General features: G+C 38.4%; 2 protein-coding genes across 10 annotated transcripts in view; both read right to left on the reverse strand.

Moving 5' to 3' along the window:
- The window catches only part of LOC121876999 (protein tramtrack, alpha isoform-like), a 125,732-nt gene that overhangs the window by 67,557 nt on the left and 35,419 nt on the right, over window positions 1-22,756 (reverse strand). The window contains exon 5 of one of the 8 annotated variants that reach the window (XM_042382622.1): window positions 11,198-11,891. The exons of 6 other annotated variants lie outside the window; for them this stretch is intronic. In XM_042382622.1, the coding sequence (XP_042238556.1) occupies window positions 11,322-11,891 (570 nt within the window). In that variant the 3' untranslated portion in view covers window positions 11,198-11,321. Of the gene's footprint in view, window positions 1-11,197; window positions 11,892-16,551; window positions 17,428-22,756 lie in introns of those variants that run through there. One more of the 8 variants, XM_042382646.1, reaches the window with a different exon arrangement.
- On the reverse strand, window positions 10,115-14,262 carry LOC121877040 (zinc finger protein 286A-like). 2 transcript variants are annotated; one of them, XM_042382653.1, is made up of 2 exons: window positions 14,085-14,257; window positions 10,115-10,650 (listed from the first exon to the last, which is right to left on the reverse strand). In XM_042382653.1, exons 1-2 carry the CDS (start codon window positions 14,118-14,120, stop codon window positions 10,300-10,302), a joined length of 387 nt encoding a protein of 128 aa, XP_042238587.1. In that variant the 5' UTR covers window positions 14,121-14,257; the 3' UTR covers window positions 10,115-10,299. The 2 variants fall into 2 exon arrangements, with proteins under 2 accessions (XP_042238587.1, XP_042238591.1); XM_042382657.1 differs by having other exon boundaries at window positions 10,539-11,191; window positions 14,085-14,262.

The raw sequence follows: 22,756 nt of genomic DNA on the forward strand, positions 1-22,756 counted from the left end.
AAGGAATGCATAGCCAGCATCACAGGCAGTGGGAAGGTGTCATTGCACTTGGAGCACATATGATGTCCTGGTTTGGATTCTCCCATATCACTGCTAACAGCAGCAAGCACTGGGGGTGAATGCGAAGGTCCAGGGGTTGAGGATGGGCGTCTCTGCCTTGATGCAGGTCCTTCCACCCAGGCTACACTTAGGGCAGGGCTGGCTGAGGCCCCTAACAGTGGGTTGAGTTTTAGGAGGGCAGGTGGGCTTAAGCGGCCGCCCTGCAGCCTGCCGAGGGCGCCACTTATCCAGTGTTTGAAGGTGGCCACGTGGTGTTGGTGGGCAGCAGCTTCCTGCAAGAGGGAAATGCCGGTTTGAGCCGGGTGCTGAGCAACCGGTAGCTGGCGCAGCTTCACCAGTGTCCCCATACCCCTAGTGCACTGCCGCATGCTGCCCAGGCCAGCTGAACCAAGTTGTGCTTATGCAGGCTTTTCCCCTGGCACGTAATTCACACATAGCCTACATGCAAAATTAACTTGCTCTGCTGGAGCTTCAATTTTCTCTTTAAAACAAATAAAAAATATAAGACATTGCTATATATATATATATATATATATATATATATATATATATATATATATATATATATATATATATATATATATATATATATATATATATATATATATATATATATATATATACAATATATATATATATATATATATTGTATATATATATATACCTGCATATACTGTACCCTGTATATGTATTGTATTCAATCTTTTGTTCATCACTTTCCTTGTCTTCACTTCAATTTGCTTTAAGTACTGTACTTAGAAAATATATCCCTTGAACATCTTACATTAACCCCATTCTTAAGAGCAAAACCTTTAACTTCAATTCAAATATACTAATAATATGTTACACATTCTACACCAATACATTGTGACATTAATCTGTAAGAATTATAAGATACTCTGCATCCAAGAATATAGTAGTTCAGGTTAGGGCTACTGACACTCATCTTAAGGAAAATATTTATTTACCGGTAAGCTGGTATAGCAATATGTTCATACAGACATTTCCATAAACAATAATACTCTTGAGATCACATGGCATACACATTATACAAGATAAAAAATTAAGCAAGAACCCATGTTTCACTGCACTTACAAGTCTAATAAATTAGATAACTGTACTGTATATTCTTACACAAGAATATAATAATGATAAAGTAAAACTGCCCTTTTTCATTTTCAAGGCATTTTCTTAATTCCTCTTCCCAAATCTATTCATCATTTTGACATCCCATTCTTACTTCCCGCATCAGCCCATACTGCCAGGATAATGAGGTAAATTAAAATCCATAATGTGTTTTACAGGTAACATGCTACATTAGTCCAAGTAACAACCAAGTAAGCCACATTTAAGCACAAGTTATAGGCAATGTAGGGAAAAATTAGCAAAAAAGACTACACTGGAACACAGGTGCTTCAAGTCTGTGGTTTGGGTCTAGCTGTGGCATCAAGGTGTCGCACCATATGAGACTTTAAGTTCCACTTAAGGGAAGTTCTGAAAGGGCAAATGGGGCATGCAAATGGCTTCTCCCCTGTATGAGTTCGCATGTGTTCATTCAACTTTGAAGGGAACGGAAACTCCCTCTTGCAAAGATGGCACCAATAGCATCGTTTATTGGCAACAGAAGCAGTGGCGGAGGGATGCTTGGACTGCGGGAAACCACCGGCTGAATGGAAAGTGACAGGTGGAACTCCAACACCAGCAGTAGCCTGCATCCCTGAGGGCATGGCCATCATGAGCATGTCCTCAAGCCCTCCATCGACTTCACCGCCACCCATCAATGCCTAGAAAACGAGAAACCGCCCTATCACTGCTAGCTCTCCTTAACCCACCAAACCCACACCACTAAATCAAACTACTTCACCATAAAACCTACAAGCCAGAACCAAATTTCTCAATCTTAATAACCAGAATAACATTTTCATAGATCATGTGGGTCTATTAATTTAATTAATGATGTACAGTACAGTACAGTATAAGGTAAACTTATGAATGCAATCAAAATGAAGCAAAAGTACAGTGCAGTATTAATAAACCAAATTTTTTCACCAAACCATGACAAATGATCCTAAAAATATATTTCAATGTACAATATAGTACTATCTTCCTTGATCATCTTGAGTCTATAAGTGAATCTGAATTCTCAAAAGGTAAATATTGTATTCTAATATTGTATAATATACAATAATATAATACACTGTATAGAAAAAACTCATGTACTGTACTTAGAAAAGGACATCTTTACAAAACTTATCTTTGATATTAAAAATTACACTATAACTGTAATCATTAACACAAGGTACAGTATTGTATTCTTATTACATACAATAATCATTGTAAAGATTGTTCCTGAAATTCCTAATCAGTCAATGCCATACAGTATTTATTTTCAACAATCTTCCATTATGTGAAGCATAAATTTAGCCCATACATGGGTGATGCATTACTCCTTATCACAGACCTAGTGCACTGTGACATGTAGAAGTTTTCCAAGCCCCAACCAATCTAACTAACCACAACTGACTAGTTTCTGAATACTCTACACATACAAAATTCGTTAACAAAATTCTATCGTTTATGATATCATTCATCAACAACATGGCACCCAAAATCTATCCCAAGGAACTGCAACCATCATATACCAAACACCATTTATGATTAATTGCTTACAAAACAAAAAAAATCTTTGGAAATAAGCTCTAATTGGGCTTAGAATGGTACTGTGTATCCAGCCATCAGATAGTGGGAGAATTATGCCGATTAATAATATGGCTATTAAGATTTCCTTTCTGTGTGGCCCGGAAGTCACAGTGTGGACATTTGAATGGCTTCTCTCCAGTGTGTGCACGAATGTGGCGACGAAGGAAAGCCGGAGCAACGAAGTTCTTGCCACAGTAGCCACAGACATAGTCGCCAATACTCTTACGTTGGATCATGTCATGAGCAGGCTGCTGCTGTGGCTGGCCAGATCCACAAACAGCAATTGACAGATGGGCTGGTCTTACAGCAGTGGGAGCCAAAGGTGGAGGCATCTGGCTGGGCAGGGATATTGCTGCAGGAGAGGGCTGGGACGTTTTCCCATCTTCCCCTACGGACCATGCACACATCAGCCAATCGGCGCCACCCTAGAACAAGAGAAAGGCCACATGAGCACTGCTGCGTTGGCAGTTGTGCCCCTACTGTGTCCGTAGGTAAGGGTAACTTGCTCAGATTTATTTTTTTTTTAAATGCCGATAAGTTGATAATATAGCAACAGTATCCTTCGGCACTTTTCCATAATTTCCACTGTTCAATTTTTTTACTTTATTGCATCTTTTAAAGAGTATGATCCCCAGCAGCTGCCCTGAATACAAGCTTGAGCACAATTCCAACATGGATAGCCAACTAAATCAAGTGATGACAGGAGCACACAGCCAACAAGCATAAAGATGAGCAACCTCACGGTGAGCATGGAAACATACCAGCAAATCTTTAATACGAAAAGTGTTTCTATAAGCTCATCTGTAAGGGATGGCAGCTGTAAAGGTACTTGGATCAAACTCTGGATGTTTTAAGAGGATATGAGCCTTCAAATTTTCCTTGAGGCTGGAAGAGTGAGAGCAGACTGGGCAGCGATATGGTTTTTCTCCAGTGTGAGTGCGGACGTGCCGATCTCGATGGGAGGGCCGATCAAAAGCTTTTCCACAAAATGGACATGGGTAAGTAGGCCCTGTGCGTGGCTGTAGTTGAGCAATTGGATGGTGTTGATGGCGATGGATGCCGCCATGTTGCTGATGATGGAGAAGATGGTGCTGGTGACGGAGTGATGATACAGCTGTCAACCCCTGCACCTCAAGCTCCCCCGTTGAACCTTCCAGGACAAGGGCGGCTGCTGCCTAGAAGAGAAACACCATTCAGGTGCCGTCCCGCCTTTCAACCACTTTACCCATGTTTGAAAATCCTAAACCACAAATATAAGAAGCTTGTTGCTTCAAGCAAAATTCTGTGGCAGTATACAGTAGTAACCTACAAGAACACTACACAAGAGCAGTACTGAATTAACTCGCTGACAATAACAGAAAGTAAGAGAATATGCAACCACGATGTCCAGTTTTCACAGCTGGCAGGTCACTCTGTCGAGGTTTCATGAACAATAATAATATCAAGGGTGAAGAGCTGTTTGTTCTTTTTAATTTAAATGACTGATAACACACACACACACACAAATAATTTGTAATATGGATCATATGTCTTACAAACCATATTCACCCATGCCTGCAACAGACTTTGCCATCCTGTTTTGACCTTCTTTAATTCATACTACTCCTGTACACAACAGATAATTACACCAGGGAAGCTATCTCAAAATATAAAATATATCACCACTTTCTATTTACAGTAGGTCATTTCACTGCACAAATTAAATCCATTTGCTATTTGTCGAGCTCAAACCATACGTTTCAGAAGCTGTGAATTAACTAACTTTTCCTCTTCATCAACTTTCTTTCATAATATCTACTGGCATTCCATTTTTCAGGGATTTAAAAAAAATCAAGGATAATTTCTCCACAAATAATGATATCAAATATTCCTAATACTGTACCCGGTAAATGTACTGTACTATCAGTCCGACTTTCAAACTAATACAGCTGGACCATTACTTATTGAATTTGTTGACTTTTTTGGATGTTACTTAAGGAAAAACCTAAGTTACTTCTGCCAATACTTTTACTTGAACACTGGTATACAGTACTATACCAATGACCTGTCTCCAGGGTTAGATAACCTTTCTGGGAGAGCTATAACTCACATCCTTTACCGGTATATCTTAAAACATTTGTAATTTTTAGATAAAACAACTGGATGGAAAGATCCTTTAAAAATATTCAAATACCTGTACAGTACTGTAATAATCTCTCCTTTAGCTGGAATCCTCGATCCCCAGAACTACAACAGCCGGATTTTTTTTAAAGCATTCTCAGAAATTCTGGAGAAAATCTCTCCATTCCAGGCATGGGAATGAATTTCCAGGAGATTGCAGAAACACGTGCCACCCGCGTGGGTGGGTAGGTTCAGTGCTCGTGAACTACGGTTGGTCACTACTGCCATGTGACTGCAAGGGATGCTTATGATTGGCCGATATATCTAGCAGCCAATTTCCTCAAACTTCCACATCACGACACTTTTAATTCATTGTCTGCTGCCATTGTACAAGCTTGCTTGCTAGCTCACTGCTGCTTTTGCATATGATGTGTTGCACAGTACAGTACTGTACCAGCATATAATCAGCCAAGAATATCATTTAAGCAATGTTAAGATGTAAAAAGTGATTGCAGTTACCCGGTACGTATATTGTACTGTACATTCAGTAAGTGTGAAAGTGCATGTCAACTACCTCTACTGCACATAGCAGAGGAGACAGCATACAGTATGGTTGTATGTAAATGGTGTATGTAAAATATACTTTACAGTGTATGTGTAATCCCTCCTTCATGGAGGGAGGTGAGTGACAGCAACACCTGCTACAGGAAAAAGGCAGGCCATCCTGTATCACCATTTGGCCTGCCTGCATCATAACCTCAAGATGACAACAACTGCTGGTGAGTACAGTATACAGTACTGTAGTTTTTGTTTATTTACAATATATTGTATGTGTACAATGATGTTTTTATAAATAAATACAGCTGTGTCTGCCAGTGCTAGATGTGTAGTTTAGATTCAGAAAACTTTCTCCAGTACCCGGAAAAATTCAGTCCAGCCCCAGGAATCTCTCAATCCCGAAGCCACTCTGCACCAATTATTCCGGCTAATGGGATTATCACTGTATTTTATAAAATTAAACTTTGGAGATTAAAAACAAAACCTAATAAAATAAAAATTCAGCGAGTTAGTGAATCTTTAGCTCCTGAACCAGAGAGGGCGGTGTTATTTCTATCTCTTTTTAATGATCTTTTCCATAGAGGCAGAGTAAAAGACTTTCCACCTGTCCCTCCAATTCCCAAAAGACAAATTAATTATTTATAATGAATTTCTTAGTGATTACGGCAGCCATTCATGCCAACATTCAAGATCTAAGCATCAAAGGCCTACATCCTTCAATAATCTTTTCTCTTGCACAACAACTAACACATTTTTTAAAATCTATAAGAAAAAGTTTACCAGTATCTTTCTATCCAGCCAAGCCAAAAAGGGCATAAGTGACTACAAAAACTATTCACCTCACGTATATTTCATTATCTATATATGAAACCCTTTACCCACAATGATCTTATTAAAATCAAGAAATTATAGGACTCACTGTTTATTCACACGAAGAAAAAGAAATACTGTATTACCAATCTCACAAACACCGTAGTCAATGTAATTATAACCCATCATCCCGTAACTCTTCTTGCCCGACAATGATCCTTAGTAAGCCCGAGAGAAGATCTAAATACTGTACTGTAACAGTCTTCCCCTTCCACAAAGTACAACCTTCTATGGACTGATCAGCATGAGTAAAATTTTTTTTAATTCTATTATCAGGGGTGCAGCAGCTAAGAGGTAAAGTACTTGCCACCTATTCTAAGGGTTGCTGGTTCACACTCAGGCCATTCTCAGTTCACCCAGCTGTGAATAGGTACTGTACCCAACTGTAGTTGAGAATGTGAAAGAGGGTTGGGTGCAGTACAGCTACAATGTCTACTTATGTTTTAAAAGCAGATTAAGTCCACTGTACAATATCTTCACTGCCCTTACAAGTGATCAGGGCTAATGGACCAACTTTCAGACATGGAAGGAACCATCCACATTATTTCCATCACCAGGTGCAATATTGCACTTATACTTTTTTGTTTCCTTATTGAAGAACCCTTTCTTATAGTACAAGATGCACTAGAAAGGAGGGGGTGGAAACTAGTGTTGTACTGTATCTGTATGCGAGTGACCAGAAAGCATGGAATCAATTGGCTTCTGGGGTGGGTGTGTTGCTAATTAACATTGAAAGTTGTGTAAATTAACAGGAGTTAACCAAATACAGTATACCGGTAGTAAATATCTTGTGGTCTTCTAATTGAAAAGGAACAGCATAGCAAATACACCTGTCAGAGCAATAGAGTGAATGAGAGACAGCAAATGATGTTTGTGTTCACTCATGATTCTGTCTACCATATGCTGAAGTAGGCAAAAACTTGAAAAGGTAAAGAAAAAAAAACGAGTGGTGAAAGTGCAGAGTTAAAAATTGTATATAATAAACTTGAAGTGTATTATGCATGTCCAGTATTTACTTCCATACACTTAACAGGATTCATGCAGTGGTCCCCCAATTGACACCAGTCTTACACTCACAATTCCAAATACTGTATCCAAAGACATTCTCACCACCTACTTGTTATACTTCCAACCAAGTCCCAGGTTGCTGATCTGACTTTCTGCCTCATTTACACACAATTGCAGGGTCTCTATTGTTTCTCTTACTAGTGACAACACAACATACATATATTGTTTCTCGCTTTTGATCTTTTTTCATTTTTGTATTTCTTTATGGTTCTTTATCATTATTATTTTATTTTTAATGTTGTATTTATTTATTATAAATTTTATTTACTATGAATTATAATTAAATCCCCCCCCCCACCCCGATGTGGGTCAGTGACCTGCGCCTGGGTGGGCTAATCCCCGGGAAAAAAAACACCACTGGTCACATAGGATTGTAACCTGTGTCAGTGTTCTTTCATATATGTTTCCTCACGCTGCTTGGGCACATAATCATGAATCAAACCTTGGTAACCTTTGATTACAATTTCCTACAAAAGGAGATGCCATCTTGCCTGTGTAGTGGTGAAGTTTCCCATTTTCCTCAAATCTTACAACAGACCATCAGCTTTGTCTCTTAGGATCATCATCACCTGCTGGGACACATTCTTCCCTCAAACATAAGAAACACCAAACAAGTTGATACAGTATTTATCTTCCCCATAACAGGTGGTAAACATTAAAGCATTTTTTAATAAAAACTAAATTAGAACCTGAAAATATCAGCACAGAGCCATCACTGTACAGTACATAATAGGACATCAAAATGGCCAAAGCCACTTTTCCTATGTCACACATGGTGAGAGAAGTCATGGTAGATCAAAAGTGGATGTAAAGTGAGGTCAACATATTAACCCTGTTTATAGCAGCGTGATAGGTCTTCCTGCCGTTGATCACTACAAATCCTTTTTTTAACACATCGTTTCCAAACATCTCCCTCACTTGAATCTTTTCAAAGTAAGGTGACCAGCTGACTACATATTGCAACTGTAGTCTTTAATGTTTTCCCACATGCACTGTGAAATCCACACAGCACAGTACTTTTACTGTAATTGCATTTTTGGGAGAGAATGTATTTGCCAGTCCGGAAGCAAAATACTGTATGTTTACTTCAAGAGATTTCCAGCACCTGGTAGAACATCATAATTCATAACCACTTTCCCAAGCACGAGAGGAGGTTTCAGCGTCAGGATTTAAACAGATAAGTACAGTACACTATCGGGATCACCAACTCAACTTGTGCAAATGCTGAGGATGCACCAATTTAAATTTCCTATCATCAGCTCGGCAATGAAACTTCATACATTAAAAAACTGTTTCCCCGCAATATAAAACAATTAAGATACATTGGATGGTCTACAAAATATTTCAGGAATGTTTTGATATACACCACTGTGTGGTTAGACAACATTTTATAATCCAGTAATGTGTTTTACTTTTCTTGTATATAAGTTTTATGTTTTTACAATTGACCATTACAAGGAGCCAATTAACCATTAAAATTACCATCATCTAGTATTCTAGTATGGTCAATTTTACCTTTCACTAAAGACTAAAATTCACACCTAAGTACTGTACTGTACTTAGATGAGGGCACCTAAGAATGTGCACCATCTATACTGTACAGTGAGTTCTGCTATAACGCGTGTTTTGACAACGCGAATTGGCTCTTATGCGATTTATGAATAGAGGAACGATATTTGTATAACGCGAACACTTGTTTGCTGTAACGCGGTTTTTGCTTACTATTTCTCTAATTTTGTGGTATTAACTGTGAATATGGTAAAGAAGAATATCTCCAAGAAGCGTTCTGGTGATCGCATTCCCGGTGATGATCGTAAAAGAAATGCTGTAACCCTTGAAGAGAAGCTTGATGTTATCTACCTCAAAATCACCCTTCTCCCCCATCAAGTTATATTCATATTTTTTCAAGGTAAAGTGTTACATTTACTGTATGATTTCATTATTAGATATGAATGTAACATTTATTTAGACTGTGCTATCCTTTGTGTTAGGCTAACTACTAATTTTTTTTCGATTTCGGGTAGTAATCCGCACCTAACCCTATTTTCTCCATAAGCCCTGTTATTTCTATTAAGCGAATTTCTATAACACGGTGTTTTACAAGAACACCACTATCGCGTTATAGCAGAACTGACTATACTGTATCATTAATCCAAATGTTGTCTTCATTGAAAATTTATAATTTTTCCTTTTCTTTTACCATTTCAAGCCTTTTTAAATGGACATACACAAACCCCAACTTGTGGAAACATAAATTTCAAGTTTTCTACTGTACCATACCATCATTGTTATGGTGATACAGCACTGTATTCATTTGCACTACCGTACAGTATACTGTACACAGTTCTGACCATGTACAGGAAAACATTACAGAAAATGTACCTTAGGTGATAGCAATTATTTTCTTTTCAATGTCTGCAAACTACAGAGTTTACTGAAGTTACCGTGATTCTGCAGTCTTTCATTGTAATTTACTAATTTTACCTTATATATGTATGTATATATATATATATATATATATATATATATATATATATATATATATATATATATATATATATATATATATATATATATATATATATATATATATATATATATATATATATATACATATATATATAAATTTTTGAATAACCCAAAAATATTGAATAACCCAAACAAACATGTGTGTGTATTTTCCAGGATGGCATTCAGTAGGGCACAATAAAAAAAGCATTTAAAAAATACCATAGGTTACTAGTGAACTCTCATTCAGTATACATTTACAAGTTTATTGGCACATGTACAAAAATATACAGGCATTGAAGAAACTCAAGCTGAACTTTAATTCCCTACACAAAAAATAAATTAAATATTGTAATTATTAAAATCAAGATTAATATGAATACAGTCTGTACATTTTCTTGTGAGGATAACAGCTTTTCAAATAATAAATCATGGTCAAGGAGTAGTAGAGTTGTACTCATATACGTCTTGCCCGTGTAAGAATCGAGCATGACGGCGAACGTGCGAGGACTGAGTAGCACGGTAAGGACACAGAGGACACTGGTATGGTTTTTCTCCCGTATGAGTCCGTCGATGTTTGGTGAGATCGCTCTTGTGACTAAACTTCTTTGTACAAAATTCACAGATGAACCTTCCTGGTCCAGTCATGAGTTTCTCACCAGTCACCATGGCATTGACGTGAGAAAAGTTGCCAGATAATGCCTGCAGTTGACAAGCTTTCCTGACACCATACTGCTTGCCAGTGTCTTGACCTACGAGCGGAACCCCGATTACTCCCAGCCAGCTCTACAACAAAAAGCAGACATGGTTTCTGTCAGTCTTTGAACTAAAAATTAATTTGATTTATATTACACTTAAAACTTAATGACTTAGCACCAGAAATCTCCAGCAATTATCTCCCTGGCTAAATCCACTTATCTGGCTGCCCTATGTCTAACAATCCACTTAGCCAACCAACTGATTCCACTGATATAACACATTCAGCACAAACCAATCCTAACTGAACATGGTAGAGCAGCATGGATGTAATTTATGTAGGTACAGTGGGCAACGATCGGGCTTGATGTTTTCTAAGTATATGCCTCTTCAAATTTGTCCTCTGAGCTGCCCTGTAGAAACATACAGGACACTGGTATGGCTTCTCTCCTGTGTGGGTACGTATATGTTTTCGCCAGTCCCCAGCATAGAAGAATGTTTTAGCACACACTCGACACCCATAAAGAGTCCTGCCAAGATGGTCTTGTTTCTTGTAGAGAAGAAAGTTGTCAGGCTGAGAGGTGTGGGGACCATCCATTTCTACGCCTACCATGGGGCCTGCCAGCACACCCTATAAGAAAAAAAAATACAGCCTCTTAAATATTCCCAATCTCTTCATTGATCATTACATCAATGCTCCAATAAATAAGAGATTGATGAATTTCAATTGATGCATTGTGATACAAAGCTCTGAATAAGATCTATCCATCTTGGCTGACGTCATGTGTTGGTCTGTGTCGTCGTAAGATGTGTCCACGCAAATGAACCTTTTGTGTTGCTCGATAGCTACAGTACGGACACTTGTAAGGCTTTTCTCCAGTGTGTGTCCTAATGTGCTTTCTTAGGTCATTGGAAAACTGGAAAACTTTTCCACAATGATCACATATGCGATTTTTTGTTTTGGATTGAATGCTACCAAGATCAAGAACTGATGCTCCATTGCTCATAGAGTCATTCCATCTATTGGCCAATCTTAAGTGGTCTGACAATGCCATTGGCTGACTAGAGGAATGACCAATTCGAGACGAGTGTATGATTTCCATCGATATACCATAATCACTTCTATCCACAACAATGCCACCTCCACTCCCAAGAGCACTCCGGCTGGTGCCCTGCTGAACACTAGTGGTAGAAGCAGCCAAACGTGAGCCTTCTCCAACAGCAGCATGAAGTGACGCCACTCGGTGGAAGTGTCGAAGATGAGTGTGAGCAGAGGGAGGAGGAGGAAGGAGCGGAGATGAGCGATCAGACATGAGCTCCGACCCTGTAGCCTATAAAGAAAGAAACAAGAAGTCTCAGTTGTGGTACCCTTTCACTGTACTGTATAGCTGCACCAACAACATTCACCATACCAGTTTCAGGAATGATGCTTCTTCTAAGATACCAGACAACTTGCTAACAAATGGATAACTCCAACTTGACTGAAGCATTCACCTAGCAATGACACTTGACACATATATTCTCTTGCTTGCAACCTTCCTATAAATTTTTTTTCTAAGTAGTCTCAAATTCAGCAGCTGTCACCTTTGTGCACAGCAACCACATGAGCTTTCAGATGTGAACGCTGATTGGCACGATACCAGCACTTCGGACAGGCATATGGTCTTTCGCCTGTATGTATACGAATGTGTGTAGTAAGATTGAACTTTTTAATAAAACTTTTCCCACAGAATGGACATGTGTGTCCTCTGTGGTCACTAAGACCATGGGAAGTAAAGCTCTGGCCAGGAAGAATGGCATCTAAAGAGAGAGATGTGCCTGGGGCTAGGACAGCCCCATCCTGGGGGAACTCAGAATCAAGCATGGAGCCTGCGATGGAGACATCACCACTTGAGAGTCTTTCTTTGGCCGTCCACCCCTAGAAGAGAAGAGAGAGTTCGTCTTAGCCGTGCTGCTTGGCATTCTGTGCTTAATGTTCAGATGACTGGTGATGGACCGACGTTGCGAGGTATTAACTTTCAATGATATCAGTCAAGTCCTGATGGGCTTTTTGTTTCCTCTTGTACTAAACTACCAGTTATAACATCCCATTAATTTCAAGGTTATGTAATGCCATATAAGTGAGATACCAGTACAGCAATTTACTTTACCCATCACTAAAAACAAAATATTTAACAAACAAAAATACAATATATCCATTTCATGGAAAGGGTTTTCTTTGTGGCTGAGTTAATGAGCTATCCACTTTGTGGACCAGATACAAATGCTTCTTCAAATGTGTTGATTGATTTCCTCGATATGGGCACAAATGGCACACATAGGGCTTTTCCCCAGTGTGAATCCGCATATGCCGTGTAAGATCACTTTTTTGCATGAAGGTCTTGTAGCAGATACAGCAGCGTGGGACCACATGTCTGTAGGCCTGACCCTGAGATCCAGGTACACCTCCCTCACCAGGCGAGAACCTTGGGGCCCGGGGGAGGCTGTGGGGGAGCGATGAGAGGCCCGCACCAGGGAAGAGGTCGCGGGGAGTCCACACCGGGGACGTTGCCTACAAGAGGAAACGCACCGTTACTGCCACGGCCACCTCACTGCACCTAACCATCCCTGGTGCCCACCTCACTTGCACCTAACCTGGTGCCCAAGTTTTACACACAAACATATATTGTGCACTATTTCTCCAATTTACATATATCTATTCTTCTTTTAGAATCATGTAAACAAAGCTGTTGTTGTTTTTTCATACAGGAAATATACAGTAAATTGAATTAAAAAGGTACATCAACCTTAGCCCCAAGATCAAACTCAACTAAAGTTAGATTTCCTTATGTTTCAATTTCTCTACCTCAATCACTGTAACCTCTGAATAAGGGTCATATTTAAACACATTACAATTTCTGTGAAAGTTGAATACAATACAATACACGTTCTATGTAAATCTATTCAATTAAAAAATATTCTTATACATTATTTCCAGCGTCCTATGTTAAACTTGCAATGCTTGAAGAATATAAACATTATTGTATTAGCAACATATACCAGAACACCCAAGTCGAAACAGATCACCTTTATCAAGATTAAGTTACAACCAAGATACTGCAGTGCAAATATGCAGCAACAAATTACAGACTGTTTGTTATCATAGTTTTTACAATTTGGTCTATGGCCATTACTATACTGTACTCTGAAACAACAAACTACCTGTACACAATATGTTTCAACACAATAAAACCCATCCATTGACAAAATACTGAACATTGTTTATACAGTAGTATACAGTGCATGTAGAGGGGTATCTCCAATATAATACAAACAGATTCCTTGTAGTATATCTCTTTAGTATCTAGCTAACTGCTCAAAGCCTAAGAGGTAATCTCTGGATATTATAGGATCTTATTTGCTTGGGGGATAAAAGAAAGAAACTGCTGTCTGTCAGTTACCCTGCAAATTTAACAATGTCAACAGGAACCAATTAAAAAGCAAGAATTTCACGACACTGTCGAATGCAAATACAAAATTCTTACTTCTGAATTGTGTATTACGATAACCTTCAATCTCATTTTCAATTATAACAGAACTGGTAGCCTCTGTTTGTTAAGCGATGTGGCGATTATCATTCCACAAAATTTATCTTATCACAAATCTTCTCTCCTGATATCAATATCTACCAAATCTACGGTCAATAGGAACTCCATGTACATCTCTCAGGTGGATCTTTAGATTATACTTGCGGGCCGTGCGGTGGGAGCAGAATTGGCAAGAGAAAGGCTTCTCCCCCGTGTGAGTCATGACGTGCCGCTGTAACTGGGTGGACGAGCCACAACTCACTGTGCAGAGGTGGCATCTGAACGCCTCACTGCCCCCCAGCCACCCTAACTCCAGGCCCTCAGCCTACAATAAACAGAACAAAGTCTCAATTTCTAGTTATTTAATTCCAATTTTCTCTTCTTCTTTTTTTTAACTGCGAAGAAAAATGAGACACCCCTTGAATACTACAACAGTGTAAAACCTTTCTAAGAAGGTATCCCTAAACAATTTTGCTATCAAGAGGATATGCCCACCTAACAATGCCTCCTAATTTGAGTATTAATTCCATTTCCTGTACAGTACAGTATTTAATAACAGTTCCTACCATAAATATAGAGCATTATTATCAACACCAGTTGAACTTTTCTTCATACACATATCATGACCTTTACATTAACAACAGGATGAAGCTTTTCCCTACATATAATGCAGGTTCAGTTGCTGAGTCCTCCCTAAACCCTTCAGATACCAATACAAGAAACAGGGATCCAACTTTCTGGTACCTTGATGAACAAATTAGTTTAGCTATCAAATAAATTTGTATTTAACTAATCTTGATGAGAGGCAAGAAAGTGCTCTAAATAATTATGACACTTCTTTTAAAGTTTTTCCTAAGAGTAGAGTTGATATGATTGATAAAAATAAAAAGCATATAAAAATGTAAGAGATTAGACTGCTAACTTTGAAGGGACACTCAGGTTTTACAAATATATGCAATACTGTACTGTACCACAAAGTGGGATATATGTGAATAAAGGCAAGTGCATAAAATTACTATAGAAACCACACACCTATGGCAGCACAGTATTTTCCAGCCAACAAGCTAATCAGTGAACACTCCTACACACCATACAATAACAAACACAAATGTCCCATAAATGACCTAGATAGCAAATAAGTTTAACACTTTTGTTTTGTTGTATTTATGCCTGTCCATCTAATTGTACAGTATACCTATACTAGTTTTCCCCAATTACATCTCCCAAGGAATTCTGTTATGTAAAAGAAGTAAAAACTTGGGCTTCATCTATTCACTGACCACAACCAGTAACACACCTTATCCCTTGTGGTTTAAAAAAAAAAAAAAAAAAAAGAGAGAGAGAGAGAGAGACTTCGTAATGACCATGGACATCAGTATCAGGTATAAGGAGTTCTCATAAAGCTGTAAGAAGGCTCCCTCGTTAACACAGGCGGCACAGAATTCACAATCCTAGGAATAATCATACAACAAACTTTTACGGGATCATAGGACTGCATCGCCAGAAGATAAAAGACACTATCTTATTTCCACCCTAATGATACCTGGGGTCAGGTTAGGTTAATCTTCAGGTGAAATAAGCTAGGGAGTCTAATCCTTGTGATCTGAAATATCTCTCTCTCATTAGGGTTAATATTTCAGGTAACCTTTACATGACTTAATAACAATCATGGTAGTCTACTTAACAGTGGGTGCCGGAGATTAATACACCTCAAACTAAGGTTACAATACCCCCTAGGACATAATATTTTGGGTAATTCCAAAAATATTAGGAAGAACAGAAATTTCATCATTGAATTACCCAACTACGGCAAAGTGGGTGATATGACTTTCGACTAAGCTTTCAATCAGATACTTGTGAGTCTAGTTTTCCCGAATCTTCCACAAAAAAACAGAACTGGAGCAGGCTGGATGTGCCATCTAATGCCACATTGGCACAATCCACCACCAAACCCCAGATTGAGCAGCTGGGGGCAGCACAGCAACCCCAACCATCTCACTGATTAATATTATTACTCTACATTGTTTGTTGATGTAACTGAAACCAGTACCGAGCAAAAAATAAAACATTTATGTTCTGTACTGCAAATACGCTTATGATACACCATTCTTATGATTGTACGGTAGCTGATGATCCAGGTACAGTAGTTATTTTAGAATCAGGTGAGGTGTGATCACAATAAAGGCAAGACATGGGAATATGGAGTTGCCAGTATGACCCAAAAATGTTAAGGTACTCTAAATAATGTTGATGTGTTGTTGTTTTGTTTTATATTTAATAATTTAGGGGATAATATTTATATAATGACAGAAACCAATTTTCTTTACAGGCCTGGACCAGGAAATGAATTGCAACAACAATGATGATAAATAAGAAAGGATAAAGGAGAGATCATAATTTATTTGTTTATAATATAAAATCACAGACATTTTCCTAAAAATTATTTATTGACAGTGACCTGTCAAGGTTAAAGTTTTTCTCAAAAAAAGCAAAGTTACAGATATCTTAAATGATCCAACACTGACAAATACATTGCTGAAGCACATGTTCCCTGTGACATTCTTGAGTATTTCAGCAAATCCTCTAGGAGGAAGTTTTTCATGGGAATGTGAGACTGATTGTCTTTACATCACATTGACTTTCTTAGTCTTATGCTGGTTTCCTTGTGTGTTTTCATTTTATGCCCAATTTCAAGTGCTTAGTTGAGAACACATAGCAATTAAATAAAACATATTCCTTGCAATTCACTGAAATACCATAACACTTAAAACTGACATACAGTATTTATGAACGACACTGAATTCTGATAACCTCTTAATACTGTACAGTTTCATTTAAACACTTCAGAACCAACATTTGGGAAAGTATAAAAAATTATTGGTTACACTTCCAGGTACAGTATTTTGTAAAATGAAAATTTGTAGTTCAAACCATATCTTTAAAATATAATCCTTGTTCACGGAGCAATCTTTTTGAAAATCTAGCAAAAAAAAATATATATACTGTCCCGTATACACATTATATAATACTGTAGTATAGTTTATTGACTCTCCAAAGAGGTATTTGATCCACTATTGGGCCAGAGCAATTCTAGTGGCACCCCATGTACATCACGCATGTGTTTCTTCAAATTATACTTGCGTGCCGTGCGATGAGAGCAGTATTGACATAAAAATGGCTTCTCCCCAGTGTGAGTCATGACGTGCCGTCGTAAGTCATTGGCCGACCCACAATGCACGGAACACAGGTGGCACCTGAACGTTTCTTCTCCCCCCAGCCACCCAGCCAACACACACTTGTCCTACAAAGAGAACAACTGTCTCAATCTTTGTCTACTTCTTGAATATTTACCAATTGACTTGAAAAAAAATAAATAAAAATTCTTCCCTACACAACCATCCTTCAATAACAGACCTATATCATCACAATCAGCTAAACTTAACCCAGAGTTCATATAACAATTATCAAAGCCCCATAAGAAACATATGAACACTATCTATTTATATGAATTCAAAAGACTTTAATCTTTCATCACTTAATGTGAAAAATGTTGCACTTCAAGAAACCTATAAAACATTCTCGAAGCTAGAACCTAATGGGCCATTTACCGAAATTGTTTAAAAAGCCATCAGATATCAAGTTCTTCCACGGTTTCATTAAATTCAGCTTTGTCTTAAATAATTAACTGTAACTACTAGAACTGTACTGTAGATTAAAGCCAAGTGGCTCATTGTCGGTTATCATGTCACACAAAAATACTTCTCACAGAACTTGTCCTTGTTATGGTGCACCCTCAAAATAATAATTCCCGGCAAATATACAGGACATCAGATGCTAGTTTTTGTGCATTCATTAGTGGAAAACCATATTCCTAACTGATAACAACTAGTGTATACGTACTAAAAAAATCCATACCGCTTTTTTGCAAACATACACATTCACAAAGCATGATAAATGCCAACCTCACAAATTTAAAACCAGTAAGGAAAAATCTGACTAAAGAACCGACGATAATACTGAAGATCAATCCCCAACTTTGTTAGAGGTTGTGTCACTGAAGAAATTCCCTTCTACAAAAAAACAAAAAAAAACGACCCCCCCCCCCTGTACAGCTTCCAATTCCCACATGAAATACAAATATTACGTACAGTATATACTGTTGTACTGTACTGTATATTCAAAGTTGCATTTGTCTTTACACATTTTAAAAGCCCTTAGCTACATCATGGTGACACTACAGGAAAATACATAATAAAGTTGAGGAAGTATACTGGAATGTGGGTGCTTTTAAACTGTTCAATAATGAACTACAGTACTGTGCTGTTATGTACTGTACTATGCGAGTTATCCAAAATACTGAACATTCTAACTTGTTACCTTCCCCCCAGAAAGTGTTATGAGGGGGCTGCTTAACCCTTACCTAACATTCCCAATGTAAACATGGTATACTTCACCACAGTACAGTACTTAATAATACTTCTAAATAGATAACAATTACTATTATTGGTTAAGAAAGCAAATTATCTTACTGACAGTCAAGGTTGAAGAAAAGGCAGGAAAAAGTTATTCACTTATCCACTCACTCAATTACCAATCAAATAGCTTTACAATCTTGGTCAATGAGTTTGGAAGGAACAGATTAATAACCATAGACAGCGGCTTATTACAAGAGTTGTTTGTGAAACACAAAAGAAGCACCTGTGAAATTTCACCACTCGGCTTTAAAATCCAATGTTGTAATCCACTAACCTACAAAACTTCATTATGTACAGTACAGTATTGGATACCATCTGCACAATGCTTCAAACCTGTCCCCACTGCCAGCATCTCTTTATGTTAGTACTGTACTGTACACTACTATAATGTAAAGTACAACTCCTTATTCAGTCAAGTCATTCAGTCACTTTGTACCATAGATAAACATGTCCAAATTAAAATCTAACACTAATATAGTAATTTCTGACATTTAAGAAAGCATTCCATGACATTGTCGATGCTGTTATAAAGTAATTGTAGCCAAAATCTGCTAAAACTGTATACAGCTACAGGTATCCCTCGAGATACAAAAGGGTTAGGTTATAAAAAATAAAATAAAATAAAAAAGCGTTAGTTGAATTTTCGTATCTTAAATAGAAAAACGTGGAAAAAAGGCGGTTTGGTTCCCCAATAACAAAATACCCCAAGATCATATCCCCAAAACACGAAATCGGTTCACGAACAAGAAAACACTTCCGACATATGTCGGCATATAAGACAGAATTTGAACCCTAAAAAAATAAGCCCAAAATTAGGGGTCGTCTTAAACGCCGGGTATAAAATCCGAACCTCTACATCCTGTGGTTTAGTGTGTACGTATATTAAAATATTAAAAATTATTATAAACCTGTCTAACTACCGTAAATACCGTAAAATATCAACATAGTAAATGCAGGTACCATCAAGCACCGCCCGCCATCTGCAACTGCCACCGAAGTAAACAAATGGCCGTCTTTAAATACCGGTATGGTATTTAAATACGGTTTCATGGATAAGTTCAAGTTGCCACTCCTTCATAAGCAGTATGTAGTAAGTATGTAGTCTTTTTCACTCAAATCCTAATGAAATACCACTGAATTAGAAAAGACGAGACCAAAGGCTGGTGTAAACAGTCCGAACAGTCCTACTGATCGTCTCGCGAAGCAAATTTATAAATTAAAGAAAATACCTGCAGTGCATTTAATATATTACAGTATATTATAAATAAATAAACAAATAAAACAGTAAATCCATTTCAAGTAAATGGTAAAAATTTTCTCGGCGACATTAGTTCCAGTAAAATAACCGACGCCCAAGTGACATCAATAGTGTTCATACTACACCAGCTGGTAACGTTTGATGCCATTAATTGAAGTTAATTGGCTTTATTTTAAATAACCAAGGATGTGTTGCTTAGCAGTGTTTAACAACATCACTCCACTAGTCAGTGGGATGGTTTGTAAAGGACTACTGGGGCAGTAAGCTCCCAGTGGTATGTGTCAGATTTGCGGTAGTCTTATACAGCGAGTATAGCTCAAAACCGGTCTTAAATGGAAATTTTGGGGGTCGTCTTATACACCCCGTGATCTTGTACGCCAACATAAATTGTACGGTATACAGCTAATGATTAATAGTACATAACTACAGTACTGTAACTTACTACCTAACACATTAAAACATTAATAAAATACTATCTAGGTGAAAATATGCAAATAAAACTATTAAGGAAAAGCCAAATCAAAGCTTAACACAGCCACCAGTGGTGCCGTTTGCATAGACGCTGGCTGCTTCACATGTGGCCGCCCTCAAGCATCGACACAGCAACAAGGCTAAGCAGCTGAACATTTCATGTCTCCCAGAGGATTGTTTGGATATGGAAGAAGCTATTCTTTGTACATAAAATAATATCCTGTATAGTGTACCAGTAAATGTGAAGAAAAATACAAATTATTAATAAATAAAAAAAGAACAAATACTGCGTTGCCATTTAGCAATCTTGTCACTAGCACGAGACAGCAGAGCTGTGAAAGAATGGCACTCCCTCTCTCCCTTGTGCTAGCTTTACACATGTAATAAATGTTTAATCCCTTTGTGTTTTCGACCTTATGATAATTTTCTTGTTGCACTTTCTATGAATGATTGTGTGCGCATGTAACAAAATATAAATATCTATCCAAAAACACGAGTTGAAAAATCACAACACAGTTCACAGCGCGAAGAGACTGAGATACCGACTGCACCCCCTCCCACATTTGCCGGGGACGTAAGAAATGTTTATTCCCTTTGTTTTTGACCTAATGCTAGTTTTTTCCCACATTATGTATGGCTATAAATGAATAAAAAAAGAAGAAGAAAGTGAAAATTAATCTACTGGAAACTAGAAGTTGAAAAATAATCATAAGATAACTCCCCCCAGCTCATCCTGTTAACTCTCACTGGTGCACCAAGAAATATTTATTCCCTTTGTTCAAGGCCTTGTAATTATTTTGCATTTATTGTTTGTACATTCTGTATGTCTTGGTGAACACAAGTAAAGTTGTAAACACAAAAATCAAAGCAGACATTATTTTCACTTCAAAATATAAATTTAATATGTTTTCTTCTCGTTGCCTCATTTCAAAAGAATTTGTGAATTATTCATTCTTAAAGTAGATGGTATAGTTTTTATGACACAAAGTTTGCTCCAGAACTGAAACTCTAGTTTTGATCATGCAGCATCAAATCACTATCTGGGAAAGCAGAGTAGAAAATAGTGCCAGTGCAATATGCTCAGGCACTGGCACTTATTCAGACATTGGAAGCCCATGTGATACAGCCTTAAGTAACTGCTAGGTTCCCTCCTACTCATCAAAGTAGCTGCTAGGTTCCCTCCTACTCATCAAAGTAACTGCTAGGTTCCCTCCTACTCGTCAAATTAGCTGCTAGGTTCCCGCCTACTCATCAAAGTAGCTGCTAGGTTCCCTCCTACTCATCAAATTAGCTGCTAGGTTCCCGCCTACTCATCAAATTAGCTGCTAGGTTCCCTCCTACTCGTCAAATTAGATGCTAGGTTCCTGCCTACTCGTCAAAGTAGCTGCTAGGTTCCCCTTAATCATCAAATTAGCTGCTAGGTTCCCTCCTCATCCAAAGTAGCTGCTAGGTTCCTCCTACTCGTCAAATTAGCTGCTAGGTTCCCTCTCACTGTCAAAGTAGCTGCTAGGTTCCCTCCTACTCATCAAAGTAGATGCTAGGTTCCTCCCCACTCAAAGTAGCTGCTAGGTTCCTCTCACTGTCAAAATTAGCTGCTAGGTCTCTCCTACTCCAAATTAGCTGCCAGGTTCCTCCTACTCAAATTAGCCAGGTCTCTCCTACTGCCAAAGTAGCGCTGGGTTCCTCCCACTCACAAATTAGCTGCTAGGTTCCCTCCTACTACAAATTAGCTGCTAGGTTCTCACTGTCAAATTAGCTGCTAGGTTCCCTCCTACTGTCAAATTAGCTGCTAGGTTCCCTCCTACCCATCAAATTAGCCTGGGTTCCCCCTACTCGTCAAAGTAGCTAGGTTCTCCTACTGCCAAATTAGCTGCTAGGTTCCCTCCTACTCACAAATTAGCTGCTAGGTTCTCCTACTCGCCAAATTAGCTGCTAGGTTCCTCACTGGCCAAATTAGCTGCTAGGTTCCCTCTCACTCGTCAAATTAGCTGCTAGGTCCCTCCCACCATCAAATTAGCTGCTAGGTTCCTCCTACTACAAATTAGCTGCTAGGGTTCCCTCTCACTGCCAAATTAGCTGCTAGGTCTCCTCACTGCCAAAGTAGCTGCTAGGTTCCCTCCTACTCGTCAAATTAGATGCTAGGTTCCTCCTACTGCCAAATTAGATGCTAGGTTCCTCCTACTCAAATTAGATGCTAGGTTCCTCACTCATCAAATTAGCTGCTAGGTTCTCTCCTACTGCCAAATTAGATGCTAGGTTCCTCCTACTCAAAGTAGCTGCTAGGTTCCCTCCCACTGGCCAAAGTAGCTGCTAGGTTCCTCCCACCACAAAGTAGCTGCTAGGTTCTCCCCACTCATCAAATTAGCTGCTAGGTTCCTCCTACTCGCCAAATTAGATGCTAGGTTCCCTCCTACTCACAAAGTAGC

The sequence above is a fragment of the Homarus americanus genome, unplaced genomic scaffold, assembly GCF_018991925.1.
Source record: "Homarus americanus isolate GMGI-L3 unplaced genomic scaffold, GMGI_Hamer_2.0 scaffold33468, whole genome shotgun sequence".
In the NCBI taxonomy this organism is placed as follows: Eukaryota; Metazoa; Arthropoda; class Malacostraca; order Decapoda; family Nephropidae; genus Homarus; species Homarus americanus.